Source organism: Arvicola amphibius, chromosome 3 (genome assembly GCF_903992535.2).
Source record: "Arvicola amphibius chromosome 3, mArvAmp1.2, whole genome shotgun sequence".
Lineage (NCBI taxonomy): Eukaryota > Metazoa > Chordata > Mammalia > Rodentia > Cricetidae > Arvicola > Arvicola amphibius.
In genome coordinates this window covers 168,258,200-168,282,635 of record NC_052049.1, presented here as the reverse complement: position 1 = coordinate 168,282,635, position 24,436 = coordinate 168,258,200, and the positions used below count along the sequence as shown (strand labels likewise).

Sequence of the window (24,436 nt, the reverse complement as noted above, 5' to 3'; positions counted from 1 at the left end):
TCAGCACTGCACAGGCAGGCAGATCTCTCACCCCTTATCAGTCCAGACACCTTTGAAGATGCAACACGAGTGTTTCAGCCCCAAAGCTTTGCTCCACCATTACCACAAAGTAAAAGTCATTTATTTGGTCTGCCCATCCCCCACGCATGCTGTATAATATCGTTGGCAGATTTATGTGTTTGCAGCTTGGTGACCTGGGGGAAAGCTGCAGACTCCACGGTGCCCATTTTTACTCCTGGGTTTCTGTAAAGGTCACAGCAAAATTATTTTATCAAGTACACCACGGAAGGAGGGAATCTTAATCTTACATTTTACTTATGCAGCACTCGACCTTCTCCAGAGATACGCCCCTCCCTTAGCACGCTCACTTCTACATCATTCCGTTCTCACCAACGCACACGGAGCGCATAATTAGGCACCTGCCTTCCCAGTTGGCAAGGAGGCTGTGTGACTGGATGACCTCTAAGGGGAGAGAGAAAGAGTAGAGGGGAGTGGGGTGGAGGCAAAGGCGAGCCTCTGGGAGCTGTGTTAGACCCATCCTAATGCCAGGGCCCTGTAAGCAGGTAGAACAGGCCTGGACACTGGCATGTTCTGATGTTCCCTGTCTACCTACCTCAGGCCAACCCACTGCCTTTTCCTCATTCCAGGTCTGGGATGTGCAGTTGTCTTTGAGTTACAGTGGCTGCCTCAATGCTGTGTTAAAGATCCACAGCTTGGCCAGCATGGTGATCGATGCCTTTGATCCCGGCAACTCTGTGGGTTCAAGGCCAGCCTAGTCTACATAGCGAGAACCTACCTCACAAATCAATAAAATAAATAAATAAATAAATAAATAAATAAATAAATAAATAAATAATAAAAAAGAAGATCAAGAGTTCTAGTGTACACTAGTCAGGAATGAGTGTAATGATTGATTAGTGATGTCTGCCACAGCAGTCAGGAGCAGAGGCACTGTCCTGCGTGTTTGCTGTCCTGATCTAGGGTATTTTGTTTCAGAGGACTTTTCTCATGCTCTCTGCCTATGATGTGTGAGCTCACCAAAATCACGGAGGGAGGAACCTGGAAAAGGAAGGCCCACAACAACCTTCCTAAAAGAAAGCTCTATTTGCCTTAGGGGACTCTCTGGAGGGGGAATGAGATTTGTACCATACACCCACACTTACTTGCTTTTCTCTTTTCTCTTTCTTTCCTCATTTCTTTTCTCTTGGCGCATGCTACCATACACAGCTCTGGTGTGCATACCTGTGTGCGTGTATGTGTGTGCATGCAGGTGTATGTGCCTCTGTGTGTGTGCTTGCGCGTGTGCGCATGTTCTGAATTTGCTTTGGAGTTCACTCCAAGAAAGCAAAGGAGGAGGGAAATGTGGTGTCATTCTAGGGAAGACTTACCACAGGCTACCCTGCTTGTGCCCAAGTTCTGGGCAGGAGCAAGCAGCCATGTCCAAGCCTTAGAGACCCAGTGAGCACTCACCTTCATTTATCTGAAGAACTTGTTTGGAGTTATTTGAATCCATCAAGGTGTTTGTTGGGGAAGTGCTTAGAAACAAGGCTTTTCTCTGAGGGTAAACACAGCAGTTTGAAAACATAGAAAGCTGCCTGATGGCCAGCATATGTCCTGCTTGTCCACGGTGGGCACACAGCCACCAGACTGATGGCATTTTTAGAACATTGACAGCTGGGCTCTGCTGGGGAGGGGCTGGGGGTACACAGGGCTGAGGAGGGGATGGCCAGGGATTCCCCCGCCCTTGCTGATACAATGGGAGCCTAGGATGACTTGCTGAGCGTCCCTGTGCAGACAGACAACCTGGGGCTCATTAGGGTACCCGAACTGATGTGGTCCCCATCTTTCTCTGTATTGGATACTAGGTAGCTGAAAGGGAAGTGGAGAGGATGCTACTTCCTTGAAGGAGGCTCTGTCCGTAGAGCATCTGTTCCTCCATGCCCCAGCCTGGATCGTCCTCTTTATCCCCTTCATTTTGTGCTCGCTGCCTGGCTGCAGCTTCACCTTCTCAAGGACTCACCACCGTGTGTGTGTGTGTGTGTGTGTGTGTGTGTGTGTGTTTGTTTGTGTGTGTGTGTGTGTATTCTCTTGTGTCTGTGCATACACACTTGCCAAAGTGGGCCCTCACCTTCCACCTCATCTTAACAACAAAGTCTCTTGCTTGTCACACACTGCCATATCCAAATTGTCGTGGGCTCTAGGGACCTGACCTCTGGCTCTCTTGCTTTGATGGTAAATGCTTCTTACCTACTGAGCCATCTCCACAGTTGTGAAAGAGGCCATGCTTGAGAGTTAAACTTCTGACTAAATCTCCACCGGGCGTCTCCCACACCAGGTTTGCTGTGCGCAGCAACTTCTTAGCCAGTGTGAAGGTGACGGCAGATAAGAAAAGGCCTCAGATTTGCACCAAATAAATGTCAGTGACTTGGGGGACACTGACTGAAGAGGTAGAGTTGAAGACATGGAGATGCAGGGGTACACAGGAGAACTAAGTTAAGTGAGAGTGTTTGGTGTCAACCTTTAGGCCACTCAAACCCCACTTCCCCTCATACCCCAGTACTCCTCAACCCCACTCCCCCTCATTCCCCACTTCCCCCTTATGACTTTCTTCTCACTTCATACCCTGTAAGCATTATGGCTCAGATGGAAAGGTACCCTGGTAGCCAGGAGCTAAGAAATACCACAAAGTCATACTGCACAACAAACCTCACACAAGAGATTTATTAGGAGAAACAAACAAACAAACAAACAAACAAGCAGGAGGGTGGCTGCCTCTGCTCCACTGAGAAACAGCAGCAAACTGAACAGGACACAGGGCTTATATAGAGCATCTTGGGAAGGGAGTGGAACTTTTTAGGGTGGAGATTTGTGGGGTTTCATGTACAGAGATTGAGTTTGTAATTCTGTAGGATGGAGGCAGAGTCCAGCAGCTGAGGCAGTTAGAATATTCTGTGGGTGAAACCTGGCAGTTAGAGGTCAGAAACCTGACAGGGGATGGGCTTGGCCACTCGTGTGGTTCGAGGGGCTTGCATACCTCACTTCCAAATCTGCCTTGTCCTTCCCACACTGCCCATGACCAGAGTGACTCTCCGACATTCTTCTGTTTGGAGAAAATATTTGTCAATATAAAAAAAGAAATTTAAGTTTATTGCATAAAATGGGAAAATATAAATCAGAAAATATGGGAAACTTACCCCCATCTCATTACTGTATATTTAAAATGTATAAAATCATTATTATAGGTACTGGAGGATATTGTCTGTTCCTATTATATGTGGGGTTTTTTTATTCAGTCACTAATAAATAATACTTGTACAGGTCACTAAGCCTCCTAATAGAAAGTAAGTTAAATTGTGTACAGTGTTCCCATTAATGGTTTTTACGTTGTCCCTTTTCCTTGTTATAGTCATGAAAACCCCAGAGTTCTGTTCTGAATCATATGTGGTTATCTCTGTAGGACGAATTCTGTAGAAAGAGCACCATAAACACTTTTTAGACTATATGCCTCTCTGGATCCCATCTTCCTACACTGATGAGCCCTTCAAGGCCCTGGGAGTGAGCAGGGCACCCGACTCAAGGCCTGGCTAGTGCCTTGCCAGGACCCTGCTCTGTCGTTTTTCATCTCCTGCCAACATCTTTAGGATTGTGAGGACCAAGGAGGATGCAGGACCAGGCTCGGTGTCTGCCCAGTGCTTGCCTGGTTGCCACTCCTGTGTTGACTGTTATTGTCCCCTGCCCTGTGCATGGGTACCTAGGTCCTGTGTGTAGACTCTGGGATGTCTCCACACGAAGCAATTGGGATGCTTATGCTGCTTCTCTGAGGTCTAAGGGCACATGAAGGGCCTGACAGCTGTCCCTCAGTAATACCTGCCACATCATCCACCTTTCCCTTCCATCCAGAGGCAGCCTGGGGGCAATGAATAATTTCAGTGAAACCCCATTCACTGGCTAGCCTGAGAGAGGTCTCAGATCCCCTCAACCAAAGAATGTTCAGCTCTTCCCAGCTCAGCCCTCCCCATTTCCTTGTCCTCTCCTTTCCATACCGTATTTGCTCCCTCATCTCCCTCCAGCCCCATCCCTCCTGGGCTATGCTGGGATAAAGTCAGTCTGTCCCTTGAGAGGTTGTCGGGAAGGTCTGCTGGGTATAAATGCTGCATGGGCAAGGACAGAGTTCTTTTCCCTGTGACATCCCAGAGTCCTGAAGGTCTCCCTACCACTCTGAGGGTGTGTGAGTCTAAAGACTGGTCCTTCTAGTTCTGTCTTCTAGGTAGGGGACAGGTCTGGGATGAAGACACAGTCATACCCAAGAGGATCCAGTTCAGTCCTGGTCTCCAAGTGAGTCCTGCCCTAACTTTTCTGTTCTGGGACCTTTCCTACCTTGACCTCTGTCCCTGTCAAAATCCCAAGGAGTCTATTACTAGTAACATTCCATAGATTATTAGTGGCCCAGAGAAACAGCTCTGGTCTCATGCACTAATGTCTCCCTGTCCATTTCCGAGTTTGTGACAAGCGGTCAGTAAGTGTTTCAAATAACCAACCAGTGAAAGCCTTCGTACTGGCTTCTTGCAGAGAGTAGGGCAATACTATGTTCTAGGGATTTTTAAAAAATCACACAAGTCTCTACACTAACTTGAGAGGGAATGAGTCTGTGTCCTTTATTACAGATAAAGTTTCCAGAGTTTGGTGGTTTGAAGTGGTTTGCATCCATTCACACTCCAACAACCAACAGCTTCTTAGACCCACTTTTCAGACCCACACACTATTTCAGCATGGGCTGTAGGACTTGGCACGATCCCCTGAAATAGCTGGTCTGGATCAGAGCCCAAGGTCCTTTGTGTCTGCCATCTCAGGTGCTGGCGAGTCTCATCTTGGCCAGCTCTTCTCTACTGCACATTGCACACAGTGAGCTGCTTGAGCACCAGCCGTCTATTTCTCCCTGTTCTGGAAGCTGGGCGGTCCAAGATCGAGTTGCCTGTGTGCAGCATCTGGTGGGGCTCGCTTCCTGCTTTGCAGATGGCGCTGAAATCAGAGAGAAAAGGGCTGTCTTCCCCCTCTTCTTGTAAGAGCACTAAGAGGCTTTTCCCCCCACCCCAGGATCTAATCACTTCCAAGGACTCCAGCTCTAAACCCAGCTGATTTTAGGGAACACAAGCATGCAATCTGCTGCATTAGTATAGACCATTAGAAAACACCCCTTTGACCTTGGCTCAGGGTTTCAGGTCAACTTTGTGCTAGATTCTGAGAGAGTTTAATGTGCCTGGCTACCTGCTGATGTCCCTCCACCTTAGGAACTTATTCTTCTGTTAGGACTTTTGATTCTGTCTTGTGGTTTCTCCATTGTATTGAGGCAAAGCTTTCCACCCCCATCTCATATCAAACTCACCTCTTCAGCATCTTCCATGCTAATGAGTTCCTGACTTGCTACCACTGCTGCTGTGTTAGTAGCTTAATGGCACTGTGACTTACAGTCTGTGTCAAGATGTCTGCAGAGCGCATCAATTTCAGCAAGTGTCATCATGAGTGATACGAGCGTATGACACAACTAAGTGTCCCAACTGCACAGTCCATTACAGCTGGCACTGGGCCCAGGGAGGAAAGACCGGAAGACCTGTTTGGCTTCGCATGCCCTGGCTGATGTAGAATGGAATGCCCCCTGGCCCATTTCCTCCACAGCCCCCATCGCTATTCCGTGGTCCTGGCCACTTCTGTAGCTGCTCCAAGCTTTCCAAGGCAAGTGGGGTCCTCTTTGTGAATCCTGGTGCACGCTTTCCCCTCTGCCCCACTCTCTCATCTCTGCATCTACTTTAACAGCTCTGCTGAGGGCCTGTGCAGGTGCTGACTCCTCTGGGCAACCTCCTCTACCCCCATTTGGTTCCCACTTCCTCTCAAGAGAACAAGGTACCACTGCCTCTTCTGTAGAGCTTTTCCCGGCTCACAGTCCTCCTTATTCTGCCTTACCTGGCTCTCTTTTTTTTTTCCCAGTTCCCAGTCCACGTCATCCTGCCTTACCCAGCTCTCCTCGGGATCAGAACCTGCATCCAAACATCAGTATCTGCTGCAAAAACATTTAAAATATAGTGAATATATGTTCTTTGATTACCAAACTGTGTGTGTATATCACAAAATATTGATAAATATCCAAAGTAATAATTATTAACAATTCAGACTTCTACTTTTCATTTTAGTTAGTATGATATGAATACTATATTTAATGAGACTCCTAGTCTTTATATAGTTTCAGAATTCATTTCTAAATTAGTTTTCTAAGATACAATGTTAATGATTATATTATATTCCACTATATGAATGTTCCATATTTACTTAGTCAATATTCTCTTATTAGACTTTTAAGTTCCTCCTCCTTTCTTCCCTCCATTCCTTCTCTCCTTCCATCTTTTCCTCCCTATCTCCTTTCCTTTCTTCCACCTTAGAATTAACACTGTGACAGATGTCCATGAACAAATCTCTCTCCACATTTGCCTGCTTTTTCTTTGGAAGTCTTAACCTTTGAATAAGGGCTTTGAATATGTTGAGATCTTCATCAAACAACTCTCCAGAAAAATCTGAAAGAATACTCACTGTATAGGCCGGCCCTCAGTTCCTACCCTCTAATACAGGATCTTTTGTTGCAGTTGCCATTGTCACTACTTTGATTTTTGGGGCATTAACCCAGAAGACTTTCAGTGTGCATCCAGTTTATCCAGCCATAACACATGGAAGGCTTGTGCTGTGCACAGGAGAGGGGAAAATACAAACATAAAAATACCTAGAGTCAGACTTCAGAGAGCATCCAGACTACTGCAGTGGATGGATGGGTGGGTAGATGCATGGATGGATTCTTAGATGGATGGATGGGAGAATGGGTAGATGAGTGGTTGTTTGGGTATATAGGTTGGTGGATGGTTGGGGGAGTGAATGGCGGGTGGTGGATGAATTGCTAGGTGGATAGGTCGATGGATGAATGGGTGGGTAGATGGATGGATGAATGGATAAATGGAGGATGGATGGATGGGTAAGTGAGGAGATGGATGGATGAATGGATGGGTGGATATGGATGGGTAGACAAGAGATAGATGAGTGGATGGGTAGCTAGACTGACTGATTGATGGGGAGGGAAGTGGATGGGTGGATAGATGGGTAGAAGGATTGATGTATGTGTGGGTGAGTAGAGTAGATGAATGGGTGGGTAGGTGGTGGGTAGGTGGATGGTTAGAGTCAGTACTCATGGGGTAAGACCCCCTCGAGGACTCTAGCCCCAAGAACTAAGGAAGGAGCCATACAGAACCCTGCTCATGGTCCCTCACTACCACAAGTAACTTGCAGTTCTGAGCAACTGCAAAGAGACATGTCTGCAGAGTGGGAGCAACCCATCAAGGTAATGGGGGTGGGGTGGGACTGTGCTCTGTGAACCTCTCTCTTCCCAATCATGAATGTGCTCAGCCCCTTCACTGTCAGCCCACGAGGCAGGCAGACCTCCCTGAACCAGCTGCTCAGTTACACCTGCCTCGAGAAAGAGGCCCCAGATCTTAAGCAGGGGATGAATATTCATGGGCATGAACCTTTGCAAACTCATTTGGGGAAAAAAATTAGATCAAGAGAAGTAATCAGATTATTAAAAAGAGAGTGCAAGGACAGAAGGCAGTGGCAGAGAGAAAACCCACATTTAAAATGCAAAGAGAGAGCCTCTTCCTGCGGAGCAGCGCTGACCTCCTGGACTATGCACCAAGAATAGTTAAGCTCTCCTCCATTTCTGCTGCATAAAAATGTTTCCTGAGTCCTCCACTGAGAAGGGAGGCGAGAGAGGCAGGGGGCACCCTCAACCTCTGAAAAATTATCAAATAATATTTTGAGGTTTCCGTCTTATCTTCCTTAGATATCAGGAAAAATTGCGAGAGCTAAAGAGGCTCTGGTGAGTGCTGAGTGACAGGTTAAAGGGCTCCAATAAAGATTAGATGGTCCACTATCTCCTGAGGAAATTGCATAAAAGTGGTTATTCCCTCTTGCTTCTATTAATTTCCTCTTCCTGGCTGCTTGGAGAAGCTTCATAACCTGATGCTGCAGACGGGGACGGGAGACGCTTTCCATTATCTCAATCACTGCACTGTTTATGAGACACTTAATCTGTTTCTTTATAAAGTAATAGTACTGTAGGTGATGGATTCCGTGTCACTGCAAGGCTTCGTGCGGGGACGAGAGGAGAGGGGCGTTCTCAAGAGCATTGTAAGCAGCAGGCAATTTGTTACAGCTTTGAGGCACTGAGAAGTTGTGGGGGGTGGCATTCCAAGGTGACCTTCAGCTAGAGCTGACACGTGCCAACCTCCTTGTGTTGCTCAAAGGGAGAGGGAAATGTGTGTTTTGCTTGGATGATGGGAAGCATGTACACGTGCTCCGGGGTAGAGCACTCAGGCCCCATCCTCTCCTGCTGAAGCCAGGAACGGGGAGAGAGGCTGGAGAGTGTATGCCTGCCCCCACCTCTGCTCTTCCAGATTAGCCTCTGTCTGAACCTGGTCACTTACAATGAAGGGGAGTATCCTCCTCCTTTTTAAAGAAATGAGACAATTGTGGTCCCTCTCCCTTTGTGTCAGAAATATAGCCCTGTGTGATGGTGTCTTGCTACCTTTCAGGAATACACAGGGAAGTGCAAGTGGCTCTTGACTGCCCACATACCCTTATAATCATGACCAAATGCTTCTTGCCCAGGTCCTCTTTGACCTCCCCAATGATTCCACGTCTTTCTTTCTTGCTTTGTCATTATTCCCCCTTCTGAATCTTTTATTGTTGGACTGTCCCTGAACTAGCTATACAGCTGAGGATGAGTTTGGACTTCTGATCCTCCAGGCTTCACATCCCAAGTGTTGAGACTGCAGGCATGTACCACCCTTTCTAGTTTACAAAGGGCTGGAGATCAAGTCAACAGCTTTATGGATGTTAGGCAAGTACCTTAGCAACTGAGTTTTACCACTAGTCCTCCCTTCCCAAATCTTGCCTCCTAGGAAGCTGTTTCACGTGCTCCCCATCGTATAAGGCTGGATTCCCAAAATGTGTGTGTCCTGCATGACTGATCTCTAATGTACACACAAGTGTAGTTCTGCTTTAGAAGCAGTGTTCTGTTGTCTGCTTCAGCCCATCAGAAAGGGAGCCCCCAAGTCCAATACTCCATTTGTATGCACAGCTCTGTACCTCTAACATATCCTGGCTTCCAACAGGTCCTCAGCAAACAGTGGCTGAATGGTGGCGCTCATCATCATAGTGATGATTAGATCATGATTCTCTATAGAGGAAGAAAACTAGATTTTGCAATATCAAGTCAAAGAGCTGTTATTTACCTCAAAAGTGTTCACACACAACTAAGAATATTTCATTGTTATTATTTTTTTTATAAATTAATCATCTCTTTTTTCATTCCCTTTCTTCCTTTGTGTGTGTGTGTGTGTGCGTGCGCACACAAGTGCACACAGGTCCTCACATGTGTGCACACACACACATGTTCGTGTGGTAGGCATTGCATGCTATGGTGCTCGAGAGGAAGTCAGAGGTTAGGAAGGTATCATGGAGTGTTAGTCCTCAGCTTCTGCTTTGTCTGAGGCAGAGTTTCTTACTATTTCCCCCTGTGTGTGGCAAGCTAGCTGGCCTATGAGATCCTGGGAATTCTCTCAGCCTCTCAGCCCACTATAGGAGCCCTGGGATTGTGTTCTGGGATCCAAACTCAGGTCCTAACACTTGCACAGTGAGCATGTGCCCACTGAGTTATGCTTGCTCGGACTGGCAGGCCTTTCACATTCATATCTTTGGTCTATATGTCTGCATAGTCTTTGCCAGAACTGACTCAAACACTCCGCTTATCACTTCTGATTAAAGCTGCCTTTTCTCAAGAGAAGCCTGCTCTTCTTACTTATTTTTCTTAGTAAAAACCAATGGTGTCAACATCTCTTTCTGATTAGTGGCATCTGATACAAGATGAGCTTAAAAGGTTTTGTGGACTAGCCTGACACTTTAACTGTTATTTAAGGCGTAAACAATATGAGAAAATATTGTGCCAGCAGGATTACATATCACAATCCCAAAGTTAAGTACGTACATTTAGAAAGACTATCCTTACAAGTCAGAGACTGCCTGTTCACAGATTTTGTTAAACTGCTAAACACATGAAATGAGAATATTTTGGAATTATAGATAAAATATATCTTATAAATATAATAATTCACTAACCACTCAGGTAGAAACAGTCTAGGTGGGAACACTAAGGCTTTAACGCCTTCGTTGGGGCGCCACATGTCTATTCTGACTTTGACTTGTAAAGTTATTTCAAAGAAAACTTGTCTTTCTAAAGGGTTTGTGTGAACCGGGCTGAGGGGAGCTATCCTGGTGGGGGACATGTGAGTGTCAGCTGTGCCACATATTCGCATTTGTTCAGTTTTGCTGACCTGTGTGTTGTGAGCAGAACAAATAGATCCCTTCTATAGATGATCAAATCGAGGCTCTGAGGGCTGCTGTCACTCACAGATGCTCACCTTGGTAAAATCAGCACACCTAGACGGCAGAGCTAAGATGCTGCAGCCATGGCCCAGTTCTCAGTTCCTTGGGGACTATAGACTCAGATCTTTCTAAGCTCTCTGTCCTCCAACTGTTTCCAAGACCTCTCTCTATGGTCCAGTTTGTGATGTTTGTGGGAGATATCTTAGTAAGAAAAGGGCTTGCTGTGTAAGCACAAGGACCCGAGTTAACATCCCTGGAACCTGCGTAATAAAAAACAGGGTACAGTGGTACATGTCTGTAACCTCAGTGACAGAGGCAGGGTTAGAGGCAGGAGAAACTCTGGAATGCACAGGCTGGCTAGCTTAGCAGAATTGGTCAGCTCTACGTTCAGCAAGAGACCCTGTGTCAAAAAAATAAGGTGGACAATGATTGAGGAATACACCTAATTTTGACACCTTATCTCCATAGGTACATGTGTACATATTAATGTACAAATACTGCACTTGCACCTGCATACATACCGAGAGAGAGAGAGAGAGAGAGAGAGAGACCTTACACAGTAAACAGTAAATAGATAAGTAGTACCCTCTCCCCTCTAGTTCCTCTCCTTGAGACATCCTTTAAATTCAGAAACCCAGTACCCTAGAACAGAGGCCTCCCATTCCTTCATCAGAAATCTCAGAGAAAGGCATTTTCAAATCCCCCTTCCACTTGTGGATATCAGGATGACTGTTTATGCTGTTAACTTATTAAATGTAACGCAAGGTGGCTTTTAAGTGCTGAGAAGAAAGTGAAAACACTTTGTTCTTCTTGGACCAGTACATTAGGAAAATTACAGTGTGGCAGAGACTGAATACGAATGCATGAGTAGTCACCAGCTCCCCTCCCCTTTCCAGGAAGGCGTCCCACCACATGGAAGCAGCTGAGGCTTCAGAACCCAGCAGGGCAGGAACACTAGAGACTCAGTGCAAAGGGATGCACACTTATCCGGGAGAGGAGAAAGATACAGAGAGAGAGAGAAAGGCAAGGCGGAGGGGGAGAGAGACCAGTGAGTAGGCTCAGAAAAGTGACTAGCCAGAGTTTTAGACTGCCCCAAGTATGGTAGTTGATTTTTTTTTTCTTGGGGTTTTATTGATCGATTCTTTTGTTTGGAAATTCAAATGTACTCTTTTTATTGCTACAGAGGTTTTCTTTTGAATGTGCTAACATGGGTCTGTGAATGACCTATCTCTGATGTGGGTTACAGTAGCAACTGTTGTTTGCCCGTCATTTGTGAAACAGCCGTGTATCCACTGTGTCCCAGGGAATGCGCTGCAGAGGAGACCTTCTTGGTAAAGACAAAAAGAAATCTAGCAGTGGAGAGCTCACTTTCGGAAGTTCTGAGGCATTCTGTAGCAACTGATTAACTTTATTCTTTATTCTTAGGTTCATATTTTCTGTACGTAATAGGCATTGAAAACTCAAGGAACTTGTATTCCATGGAATGCAATTGACTTACACCATTCGATAATGTTCCATTTCACAGAGGCTTCCTCTCTTCTGCAATGGGCTCCCCATCCAGGGCATATCTAGTGTAACTGGAGACCGTTTCCTCTCTTCAAATGAGCAGCTGATGGAGGAATCCCCACATAGGAGACTATTCTTTCTTCTTGTCTTGGCAGGAAAGTGGTAGATGTTTTGGAACTAGCTTACATGTGAACCATCACCATCATTTCTCCCGCTGAGTGATCCTGTGTATGTTTTTAACCTCTGCATGTCCCAATTTTCTCATTAGCAAAATGGAGATAATAATAGCCACCCCATAGAGTAATGTACGTAAAACACTTAACGAGGCGAGCTAGCAGATGGTGGCTACTGCTATTATTAAAAAATCCTCCTCACTTTTCAGGAGGGAATAATATATTTGAGAAGATGAGCTTTATATAAGTGGAACCTTTACAACAGCCCTGTTCAGGCAACAATCACATCATACTATAATGGTATCCTGGCTAGTTTTATGTCAATTTGACACAAGCTAGAGTCATCAGAGAGGAGGGAGTCTCAATTGAAAAAATGTCTCCATAAGAGGGGACCATAGACAAGCCCCTGGGTGTTTTCTTAGTGACGTTGTGGGTGGTGCTATCCCGGGGCTGGTGGTCCTGGGTTCCATAAGAAAACAGGCTAAGGAAGCTATGGAGAACAAGCCAGTAAGCAGCACTCCTCTGGGCTTCTGCCTCCGCTCCTGCCTCCAGGTTCCTGCCCTGTGTGAGTTTCTGCTCTCACTGCTTTTGATGGTGAACTGTTACATAGAACTGCAAGTGAAATGGACCCTTTCCTCCACAAGTTGATTTGGGTCATGGTATTTCATCACAGCAATAATAGCCCTACCTAAGACAAATAATGTGGCCACAGTGGATCCAAAATTCCTAGAAGACAACTTGTGGCCCCTGCAGCAGGGTCTCAGATGGTGTACAGTCAATACTTGTTGTTGGGAATCCAAACAAGTTGACTTGGGCAGTCAGTTTTAGCCGATCTCAAGGAAGGATTAATCACAGCTGGCTTTAGGGATACAGGGAGAAGTGGGGAATGAAGTGGTAAAGACAGTCCTTGGGGAAATAGGGACAATGGGATTATAATTTGGGGGGATCAGCAAGCACGAGACAACGTGTCCCAGGTCTCAGTGGATGAGATGTGGCCACAGCTTGTGGGGCAGTGTGGGGACAAGCATTGCATGGCATGACTCTTAACAGCCTGGCTCTCCAAGAAACTCAGAGAGGTACCCATCAATGAGGACAGCCTGAGTAAGCACCTAGCTGTGTCCTTTGTCCCTAAACTTTCCTATTGCTGCATGTATGAAAGGTGACTCCAAGCACACGACGCAAGCTGCCTTCGAGACCCCTCTTTTACTCCCTCTGTCCTAGAAGCATATGAAGAAGCAATTATGGTAGAATGATGCTGTTCAGGTAGTGACCTTGAAAGCACCTTAATTTTTCTTAAAAAAAATTGCTTGTGAATTCTAGTCCTTTAAACATCATTCATAGCAAATGCTAATGAATACATCCCAGTGGCCCTTGTGTTTGTTGCAATATGACATTTAAGAGTCAGAAGTCTGGTCATTGCCAACAAATACCCCCTTTTTTATCTGCGACTATGAGGTTACATTTCAAGTGCTTGGGAGAGGCCCTGACTTTTAAGGACTAGACATTTGTGTACCGGATACCCAGCTACGCATTAGACTCATCTTACTAATGAAATCTGTTGACATACCTGAGAGAGGAAAAGCACTGACAAGGGCCATTGTCAAGATGTTTGGAGAACTAAAATATTAAGCAGGGTTTTCTCCATCTGAGATGCTCACTTGGTGTGAGGAGGTAATTCATTGTTTTGTTTCAGGATGACAAAACCTTCATTTTTATTTTCAGGGAAGGGTATCTGGATGCCATTCCTCCATTAACTCTTATATAATCTTTGTATTTTAGCCTGCCCTGCGGGGACCTTCAAGGCCAGCCAGGAAGCTGAAGGCTGCTCCCACTGCCCCTCCAACAGCCGCTCCCCTTCAGAGGCATCTCCCATCTGCACCTGCCGGACCGGCTATTACCGAGCAGACTTTGATCCCCCAGAAGTGGCGTGTACTAGTAAGTGTCTGGTAAGGGCTGTGGACTGGGGCATCCGACTCCTGGACTGTACAAATGGTGGACCTTGAGCCAAGGAGAGAGCCAGTCACACTTCTAAGGAAATGCTAAGTGGGGTGCTGGCCGAGGTGCTGAAGCAGAGGGCTCCTCTTTCATCTCAGCAGGGTACCTGTGGTTAAGATTGCATTCTTCCCTGATTCTCTTTGCAGATGTGAGGGCTTTCTTCTCACAAGCCCCTAGGACAGCTTCTTCCTTCCCACAGAAAATTTTTAAAATGGCCTATCTAGAGTTCTTTGTGTGCAAAATCAAAATCTACTCGTATATTGCAATAACTTGTAACTTGCAGTTGCCTCCTCCAAGATGCCCCTCCCTCCCGGTCCTGCAGTTGAAAACTGTACTTTTCAGTGCCTGATTCCCTGGTAGTTCTCAGAGTTTTGCTAATTGTCCATTTACTTAGTAATTGCCTTAGATACTACTGGAAAGTCCTTGAGTATCAGGTCTAAATATTCATCCCCTTTGTCCCTTGTAGTGTCCCACATCTGTGCTCTGGCCAGATGACAAGACCAGAAACCTGACTACAGTGTCCCTCTCAGTGCAGTAAATTCTAGAAACTAGGAGTTAATGCATCAGCACTGTCCGCTCTCCCATTATCTGCTGTGGAAAGAAAAAGCAGCCCTTCTTCTAAAAGCAGAGGAATGGCTGTATTCTCTGGCAGGAAGAGGATAATTTCCCCCTGGTCTCCTCTTCCTTAAGCATGGGAGGCAGGGAGCACGGTCCTCCCTGAGCACCACTTTACACAACGTTTTCCTCTCTAAGTGTTAAAGCCCCAAAGCCGGGATGATCTCACTTCGCAGTATTCCCATTGCATTCTGGGATCAATATTGCAGGTTAGCCTGTAATCAGACTAGAACTTTCTTTGGCAGTAGATGCTTTGGTGTAGCTTACTGTGAGCAGGCACCTCCCCTTACACCCTTCAGACTGGTTCCCTCTCAGCCCAGTGAAGAGGTCCATGTTGGTATATTTCATACACATTTATAGTTTGATGGACAGAAAAAAAAATTAACTGGACTGGGTAGAAGAATTTCTAAGTCCTGGCCTTGTAGCATATGTAACCTTTTCTGGGTGTAGAGGAGAAATGAAAGCAGCTTCTAGATCAAGGTCCCGAGCTCAATCGATGCTTATAGATTTGAGCTGAGGAAAAGCTCATCATCTTGTAAACTGATTTTCCCTGCCTTTCTTCTCAGGTGGGTGGAGATGAACAGAAGTGATTCCTCTCCTGCTACCCACGGTCCCCATCTTTCTCTAATGGTGTCTCCCCCTTTGATTTCTAAGAGTCCCTATCCTGGATGGCAGTCTTCCATGGGCCTAAAAAACAACGTTTAATATACTTCTTTAGATTCCTTTAAGGATGTTAAATCATGCCACTGCCCAGGTAGCCAGACCAAACACCAGTCTATACAACAGCCAGAGCATCCACCCAGCCTCTGGCAGTTTCTCTACGGGAAACACTGCCCTGTGTTTCTGCTCACAGAACTTCCCTTTGGCCAGGTTTCCTCTGCAGGGCAGCTCATCCTTATAGGCCTCTTGTTTCCCACTTTAGGAGACAAACTATCAACTCACCCAACCCATGATGAGGTCATCTGGAAGAAGTCAGGTCAATGGCCAGGGACTGAGAATGTCAGTGTGCTTCCGTTTTCTCCCACTTGTTTATCAAGCCTTATTTCCAGTCCCCCTTCCTGATGGGTATGAATATATTGAATCAGTTTTGGGGAAAATATGAACATTTCAATGCCTCTAATTTGACCTTGGAAGTTCCTCATTCCATACTACCCATATCCCAAGACCATCTCTAAGTTAGATACGCAGGCTTTTCCCTCCTGCCAGCTCTGGAATATTCACCAGTGGGGTTCCACTATACTCTCCCCTCCTTATTTAGATAGGGAGGGAGCATGCCACCCTGGAAATTGCGCCATTACATACTCCCTTTTATTGTGCCTCCAGACATAGAGGGAAGACTCAGATTAGAAACGGTTAAAGCACACACAGCTATGGCAGGTAGGGCCAAGCACAGCTCCTGGACACGTTGTCCCTCATTCTGGAGGGGCAAGCACTTGGTGAGGAGACTCAGGAGACAGGACATGGGTGCGATACAATGCTAGGCAAAACATGTATAAATAAAGCTACAATTTCCCCGAGCCTCATTATATATTTGATTTATTGTGTGCCAGGGAAGTACTGTATGAAAAAGTCAATTTGTTGGCTTTTATATTCTCATTAGGGTTTCCTTTAAAAGCATTCTAATTGGAGGTGCCATCTGTTCTCTTGAAAAGGCACAGCGCATCACCACAGTAAATAATTTTTCAGATACAAGGAGAACCTATAGAGTTGTTGAAGAAAGGCACAGCCCTATACCGTGGCCTTAGGGCTCCTAGCTAGCCCAGCAGGTCTAGTGAGACAAGTGTGCAGGTGCCTGAGCCCAGCCAGAGAGTCTGGTGGAGGCTTGGGGCTGCGAGATGCTGGCTCACTTAGTAAAACAGAGTCTTCATCTGTCCTAGCAGGAAGCAACCAGAGGCTGCCCAGGCACTAAAGATAAAGGAGGTCTGTCTTTATAAATGGATGGTGATGGTGGGCACCTGTTGTGCCTTGGTGCCATGAACCAGAGCAGACAGACATAGTCCAAGAACTGGCCAAGGCCTCCAGTGTTGAAAGACCTCAGGTCTAGCTTGCAGCTACTGTCTTCAAGTGAGATTACATCAGCAGTCCACTCCTTCCTATCAAACATTTTATGAATATATTTATGAAAATGTATAAATGTATATGCCTTGCAAGGTTATAACACCTATGCTACACTAAGAATTATTACTATATTTTCCATACTGAGGACTGAACCTATGGAGTCCTTCTTGCTAGACAAACACACTACCTCTGAGTAATAATTTTATCCTGCTCCCTGAACTACCTTTTTTTTTTTCTCATGGTTTATTTTTTTTTATATTTAAAAATTTCCATCTCCTTCCCTCCTCCTCCCCCCTCCCTCCCCTCCTTCTCCCCTTTCTCTCCCCTCCTTCTCCCCCTTCCCTCCCCTCCCCTCCACCCATACCTCCCCTCCCTCCCTCTCAAGGCCAAGGAGCCATCAGGGTTCCCCACTCTATGCTAAGACCAAGGTCCTCCCAACTCCCCCCAGGTCCAGGAAGGTGATCGACCAAGCTGAGAAGGCTCCCACAGAGCCCGTCCATGAAGAACAATCAGAGCCCAGAGCCATTGTCCTTTGCTTCTCAGTCAGCCCCCGCTGTTGGCCACACTCAGAGAGACGGGTTTGGTCGCATGATCCATCAGTCCCATTCCAACTGGAGTTGGTGATCTCCCATTAGTTCTGTCCCACCGTCTCCATGAGTGAACGCACCCCTCTCGTTCCTGACTTTCTCCCTCATGTTCTCGCTCCTTCTGCTCCTCATCGGGACCTTGGGAGCTCAGTCCAGTGCTCCAATGTGGGGCTCAGTCACCTTCCCCATCTGTCGCCAGCTGGAGGTTCCCTCACGGTCCTGACTTTCTTTCTCATGTTCTCTCTCCTTCTGCTCCTCATCAGGACCTTGGGAGCTCAGTCCGGTGCTCCAAGGTGGGGCTCTGTCATTTTCTTCATCTATCGTCAGGTGGAGGTTCTATGGTGATATGCAAGAAATTCATCAGTATGGCTATAGGAACTGGCCTTTTCAGGCTCCCTCTCCTCAGCTGCCCAAGGAACTAACTGGGGGCGTCTCCCTGGAAACCTGGGAACCCCTCTAGGGTCAAGTCTCTTGACAACCCTCAGGTAGCTCCTTAAATTCAGATATATGCTTCCCTGCTCTCATTAAGACACAAAGGCAGCCTACTGACTGGGAAAAGATCTTCAACCCTGCAACTGACAAAGGTCTGAACTACCTTTTTAAAAAATTGTTTTAGAACTTGGGTCTCATTAAGCTGCCAAAGCAAGCCTGTGGTAATGCTTCCTGCCTCAGCCTCCTCTGTAGCCGGTGCCATTGGGCTTGGCGCTACATATATATCATATATATATATGATGTGTATATCAGATATGATATATATACACATATATATATATGATATACAGGATATGCATACATAGTGAAGCCTGTTAATCATTTGTGGCATCACATACATACTATGTTTTTGTGATATTCAAATGTTCCTGTAGGGCTGAAGTAAGAGCTCAGTTGTTAAAACACTGATGGCCTGAGTTTATTCCTAGAATTTACAAAATAAAACTGGGTGTTGTTCTGCATGCTCATAATCCCAGTGCTGGGAGGAGAGGAAGAAGCAGAGCCAGGGCTCAATGGCCAGCCAGCCTAGCCTGCTTGGTGAGTTTTTGGCCTACATACACACACACACACACACACACACACACACACACACACACCCCTACACACACATGAACATATGCACATAAAATTTTCATTTATCTGCTCTAAAAATTAACAGTGGAAAATTCTGAAGCCTTGTCTGGGTATTTCTGTGTTTTCTTTTTAATGTACTAGGAGAGATAAGAAATTCTCTTGATGTCTGAGAGGCCCTGGCCTTGCCTGTCTAGCCTGTCTTTGAGCCTCATCAGTGAAGTCTGAGGGGTGGGGAGGGGCATGTGAATTCCAAGGAAGCATTAAAGGGGCAGTGTGCTCTCTAGTGACCTCAGGGACACAGGCAGAGTAAGCTGGTCATTCCCACAGAGTCTGAATTCACATGATTGCTGCTGGTCTGTAGACTCCAAATTCTTCCCTCCCTCCCTCCTTTCCTTCCTCCCTCTCTCCCTCCTTCCCTTTTTCCCTCCTTCTCTCCCTCTCTCCATCCCTCCCTCCCTTCTTCCCCCTCCCTCCTTCCCTCCTTCTGTCCCTCTGTCCCTTTCTTCCTTCCTCATCCCTCTTCTTCCTCTTCTGCCCAGAGCTACACAGCTCTATCCCTGGCATTAGATTGCCTGACTGAAGGCTCATTGCTCAGCCCTGACCCAATACTTTACCATACTTTCCCAGGTGACTTCATCCTCCCAAATTAATCCATGCATGGGATGAACTGGGAACACGGGGAAAAGTTAAAGGTGGGCTTCAACTGACCTCTTTCTTCTCCCTCCCAGTGAAACCCCAAAGGAAGTCTGGTGATGAACACGGTGCTACACCATCAGTGAGGAGGTTCGAAAGGGTCACTTCTAGTAGGGGCCTGAGATAGAAGGAGCAGAGCAAGGAGGGGGGCAGGGATAATACTGTCCTAACAGCAAGGAGGAGGGAAGTCTAGGAAGGTTATGGGAGCTGTTTCTGAGCTTTGAGCTTGCTGTGCTTCAGTAAATATGGTTTCTTCCTTTCCCCATTTTGAATCTAGGAGATGGCAACTGTATGTTTTTTTTCTGCCTCTACAACACAGTCAGCACAACCCCTAAAGGTTGTGCTGGGGATCTCTCCTCTTCAGCAAGCAATCCTGCTCCAGTGGGCACCAGCTACTTATTCCTTAATTTATCTTGGGTCTCACTCCATCTACCCATCTATGTAAAGCAAGTGTCTGATCCTACAGGTTGAGAGACTGGTCCCCAAGGCTGTTCCTCAGCTTTGCATACTCATCAGCAGTGGTTGAACCTATGGCCCAGACCAGTCAACTATAAGTTGAGGTTCGTGAAAGCCACATCTTAAACTTGACTAATGTACCTGAGCAGTTCACAAGTCTCTGGGAAACATGGGGTTTCCAGTTCATTGTAAAGAGTATCACAGAGAGGAGGGCACATGAATGCACAGGGGTACCCTGGAGGTGCCACACCCCAGGAGTACACTGAGCTGCCTAGAAGCTTTTTGAACCCAGTGTTTTGGCAGATTTTGTGCAGCTTTGTTATATAGCCCTGATTGCTTACTTCCTTGGCCATAGTGATCAACTTAATCTTCATCCCCCTTCTCTCCAAGACTGGGGCCTTGGACAACCCTAACCTCCTAATCGTGCCTCGTGACCAGTCCCCATTCTGAAATTTCTTGCATTTAGTTGTCTGATTACCATAGAGATGCTAAGGCCTTCAAGGGATGTATACTAGGAAAAAGGTAGAGAAGAAAGACAAAATACCTCTCCACAGCATCCCAGTTTCCTCCTGGTGCCCACATGGTGCACTGCCTAGAGACCCCAGAATCCTGGGAGTTATGAAGATTCCCTGATCTTGAGATGTCCTGAGGAAGCACACAGACTCAGCATTTGCACACAGTGGTTGGATGATGGGCTTGGTACTTCCTTTACATTTTGACTCTCTCTTGCCTTCCCTGTGACCCTGTCCTCATTTCCTCGCTTTCCTCCATCCCCCTTTCATTCCCACACACTCATACTGTTGTATGCCTTTCAGAGGTGTTACGAGGATTAAGCAAAATCGTATTCCAGCATCTTTTGGCCCGGTGCCTGGTTCATAGTAAAGTCTCAATCGATGTTAGAACTTGCTTTGGTTATATCCCTGGAAAGTGTGAAGTGTGTAGAAGATAGTGAGGCTTCCAGCAGGAGAGGATGTCGGAGATCTGAACGTACAAGTGATGTGTTCAGAGTGGGAGTAACAAGTTTTGCTTCAGCCCTGAGCAAAACCCATTGGCTGCCCGTAAACCACACAGTCACCCATGGTCTGAAGACGCCTGGTGAAGACAAGTGAACGGTTGACCTCCTGTGCTTAGGTGTGCTGCAGGAGAGAGGAAACGGTTTAGGCGAAGCACGGGAGAGCCTGCCCAGCTTTGTCTCCTGGGACGATTGTAGCCAAAAGCTCAGAAGCTTGGAGCAATGGCCTGAAAAACTGGACTTTAGTTCCTTCCTAAGGTTGGGGTCTTGGGTTATCTAGGCTGGCCTCGAACTCCCTATGTTGCTAAGGATGACCTTGAATTCCCCATCCTATTGCTGCTGCTCCCAATTACTGAGATTGCGGATGTGTGCCACCTCATATGACTCAGCCTTCAGTTCTGAGGGAGCAGGACTCCCTGTCTCCTTCCAATGACGGGAGAAGGTCAGATGGTAAGGGGACCGTGGCAGGGGCAGCCAAAGAGAACAGGCAGGATGACAAGAGGAAGTGTGCAGCCGAAGGAGACCAAGCATTGAGCTGCACGGCTTCATTTTAAATAATTTCTAGTTTACTGGGGATGAAATGGAAAGGAGGAATTTATGAAGCAAACGGAAATAGATAATTATGCCTTATAAAATTGCTGTCTGTGAAAAACCATGCAAAAGGACTGGTGTGAAAATAATTACCTTGTTACATTTCTGACCACAAAACCCCTTTTTTTCTGTCACCCACATGGGAGAAATTTTGATGGATCACAGAGGCAAGCTGGAGCTTGTCCTGTTTCTTTTATCCCTTCCTCAAATGCATTGAGGTGTCCCTGGGCAGCTTCGGATGGAGAAGCAGAATGAATGAGGGGCTCCAAGGTGACTCAGAAGAGAAGATACAATGGCGGCCAACCCTCCCTGGAGGATGTCCCGAATCTACCTGCTGACCCATAGGGAGGAGGGGAAGCTGAGTGACAGGAGTTGGGGCTATAAGCCTGGTGCTAGAGCTATGACCGGGGATAGTTTCTGTAGCCTTTCAGGTCATGATGCTTCCTCACTGGACAAAATGGTGAAGATGGAACGCACACCACAGGCTGAAAACTCAGGCCTCACTTAGCCAATGCCACCCTCTCAAGGAGAGCTGGGGGGAGCCTCTGAGAACAGTGCTGGGGAAGCCCATGGACAGCCTGCTGCTGTCCTCCCACCTGAAGGGTCGAGAGCCCTCTCTGTCTTTTCTTTGAGTTAGAGTTTTGTCTCTTGAGGGGCTAGTCTTTGTGTGTGCATGTCTGAATGTGATCACATGGGTGTTTGCCTGCAGATACGTGAGTACACGTATGTTTCTGTGTATGTACTTTTCATGTGCTTGTGAGTACTTGTGAGTATGCACACATGTATCTATTTGTGTGAGTACACACATGTCGGTGTGCTTATGTGAACGTGCCTGATTATGTAATGGATATGCATGTGCAAGTGATTCTTAACCTGTGTGAGCATGCGTGATATGTGTACCCATGTGAGCATACCTATGTGACTCTGTGGAAACACATTGTGTGTGCACCTATGGATAAGTGTGCATGAAAGTATACCTGTGTGTATTTGTGTATGAGTGTGCCTGTGTGTGAGTATGTGAATGTATATGTGTGTGCTTGTGGATGAGTGTGAATGAAAGTATGCTTGTGTGTACTTATGCATGAGTGTGCCTGTGTGAATATATATGTGTGTGCATGCCCAAAAGTATATTTGTGTGTACTTGACTCTATGTGAGTTTGGTTGTGTGACTGTGCTTATGTGAATGTGTGAGTGTGCACGAGACCCCTGTGTGTGTCTGTGAGTGTGTGTCTTTGCCTGTGCATATGCTGCATCTACGTGTGGATGTGTGTAAGGGTAGTTGTGTGAGCATGCAGGAGGGGCTGTGAGGACATGTGCCTACGTCAGAGTGTGATGTGTCTGGGACAATGTGAGCGTGCCTGTATGAATGTGTGTATACGTACTATGTGAAAGTGGAGCTGTGTGAGTGTGTGTGGGAGTAGACTGGTGTGAGAGTGTTTGAGTGTACCTATGTGTAGGCATGAGTATCTGTGTGTGAGTGGGCTTGAATGAGAGTATGAGTGGGTGTGTGAATGGGTCTGTGTGCTGGGGTGGCCCCAGGGAGGGTCCCCCTGGTCCTCAGAATAACCAGACCTGCTTTGGCATGGCTTTTTGTGCCGTTATTACTCAGATGGTCAGAGCAGTGTGCAGACCCATGATGTGTGTGTGGTATTAGCCAGGGCTGAGAGTGAGCTGGGGCAGAGAACAGACTGGAAAGCCAGGAGAGCAGAGAGCTCTGGAAGATCCAGAGGGTGGGTAGGTGATCGGACTCACCCCTCAGCCCCCAGCCTGCTGAGGTTGCTTATAGGGAGGCTCTGTTGGAGAAGATAGGGCAGGGAAACCCCTATGGCATCAGACTCTTCCCCTAGGGCAGGAAGCCAGTGTTATCAAATGGAAAATGCCTGTTTGTTTGGAGACTGTGTGTTCAAGATGCTTTTAAATACTTTTCAAAAGTCAATTTTTTCTTAATCACTTGTCTGTTAAGCTAGGGTTGACAGCATACTCAGAGGAAGCTGTTCTCCTCAAAATTATTTCTGACCGGGCCTTTAGTGACAGATGCTCTGTGTGTCCCACTCTATAGCAAGAGAGAAACTTGACATCACACTGGTGCGTGCATCTGTCTTGCACATTCAAAGATCATTTGGTTTTCAGTTTAACATTTTTGTAAGTGTGCTTTGGTGTATATACATATGTGTGCATGCTCACTGGAGGCTAGTGGTCAACATCAGCATCTTTCACCTTAGTGTTTGAGACATTGTCTCTTACAAAACCTGGAACATCTCAATTCTACCAGACTGCCTGGATAAGGATCTAGCGAGACTCCACTTACCAGTGCTGATAGTACAGGTGTCTACCGCTGTGCCTGATTTTACATGCATGCTGGGGAATTGAACTCAGCTCCTTTTGCTTGTAAAGCAAACTACCTCCTGAGCCATCTCTCTAAGCACCCAATTTTGTTTTTGTGTGGGAGATATTCTGCCTTTTTTTTTTTTTTGAGGAATATCCAAGCAAAAGTCATAAGCCAATAAGAACCAGGGAGAGATGCTTTCTGAACCCTGCAGCAGTCTGGGTCCATACCCTGGGCCAGCCAAGTAGATGGCTTGTCCATGTGAATGCAGAGTGAGGGAGCGTGGCTGCAAGCCGCAAGCTATTTATAACTGTCACTCCTGTTTGGAGAAGGGTCAGCACTGCCTGTGTGAATGTGCTTTTATACTTCTGTAATCTGAAATTTCTTTTCATGGTTTTTTTGACCCAAGTGGGTCTAACCTTTATGAGGCCTTGTCTAGCTTGAACTCTGAAGCTAATATAGCCAAGCACATTCGGTGAGTATGCTTCAGTGTTTTGTGGTAAGAGCTTGTGGGACAGCAGGCTGCTAACATCTGGGACAGCACCAAGAGGGTCTGCCTCCCAAACTTCCCTGCACCCGCTTTCTGTCTCTGGCAATCCGAGAAAGCATTCTCTCTCTTTTATTTTATTTTTTTTTAATATTTGTGCTGATGGATGGTTCAGATGTGGTGTTAGATGGCCCTTTTCTCTTTCAAGCCCCCATCACCCATTGTTGAACGAGAGCCCTTCTAGGCCTTACGTTGGGACCGTAGCTCACACTTTGGCACTGTGTTGAACTTTGGTTGGATGATTGAGGATCATAGTTCCGTGGATCCCATGTTTAAAGAAAACGGCTTTATCTTTCCATCACTATTCAGCAGCGACTTCTTTTCTTGTTTTTGTCT

General features: G+C 46.5%; 1 protein-coding gene across 1 annotated transcript in view; it reads left to right on the top strand.

The window, feature by feature from the left end:
* The window catches only part of Ephb1 (EPH receptor B1), a 298,584-nt gene that overhangs the window by 141,355 nt on the left and 132,793 nt on the right, over positions 1-24,436 (top strand). The window contains exon 4 of the mRNA XM_042054742.1: positions 13,935-14,090. Coding sequence (XP_041910676.1) covers positions 13,935-14,090 — 156 coding nt within the window. The remainder of the gene's footprint in view (positions 1-13,934; positions 14,091-24,436) is intronic.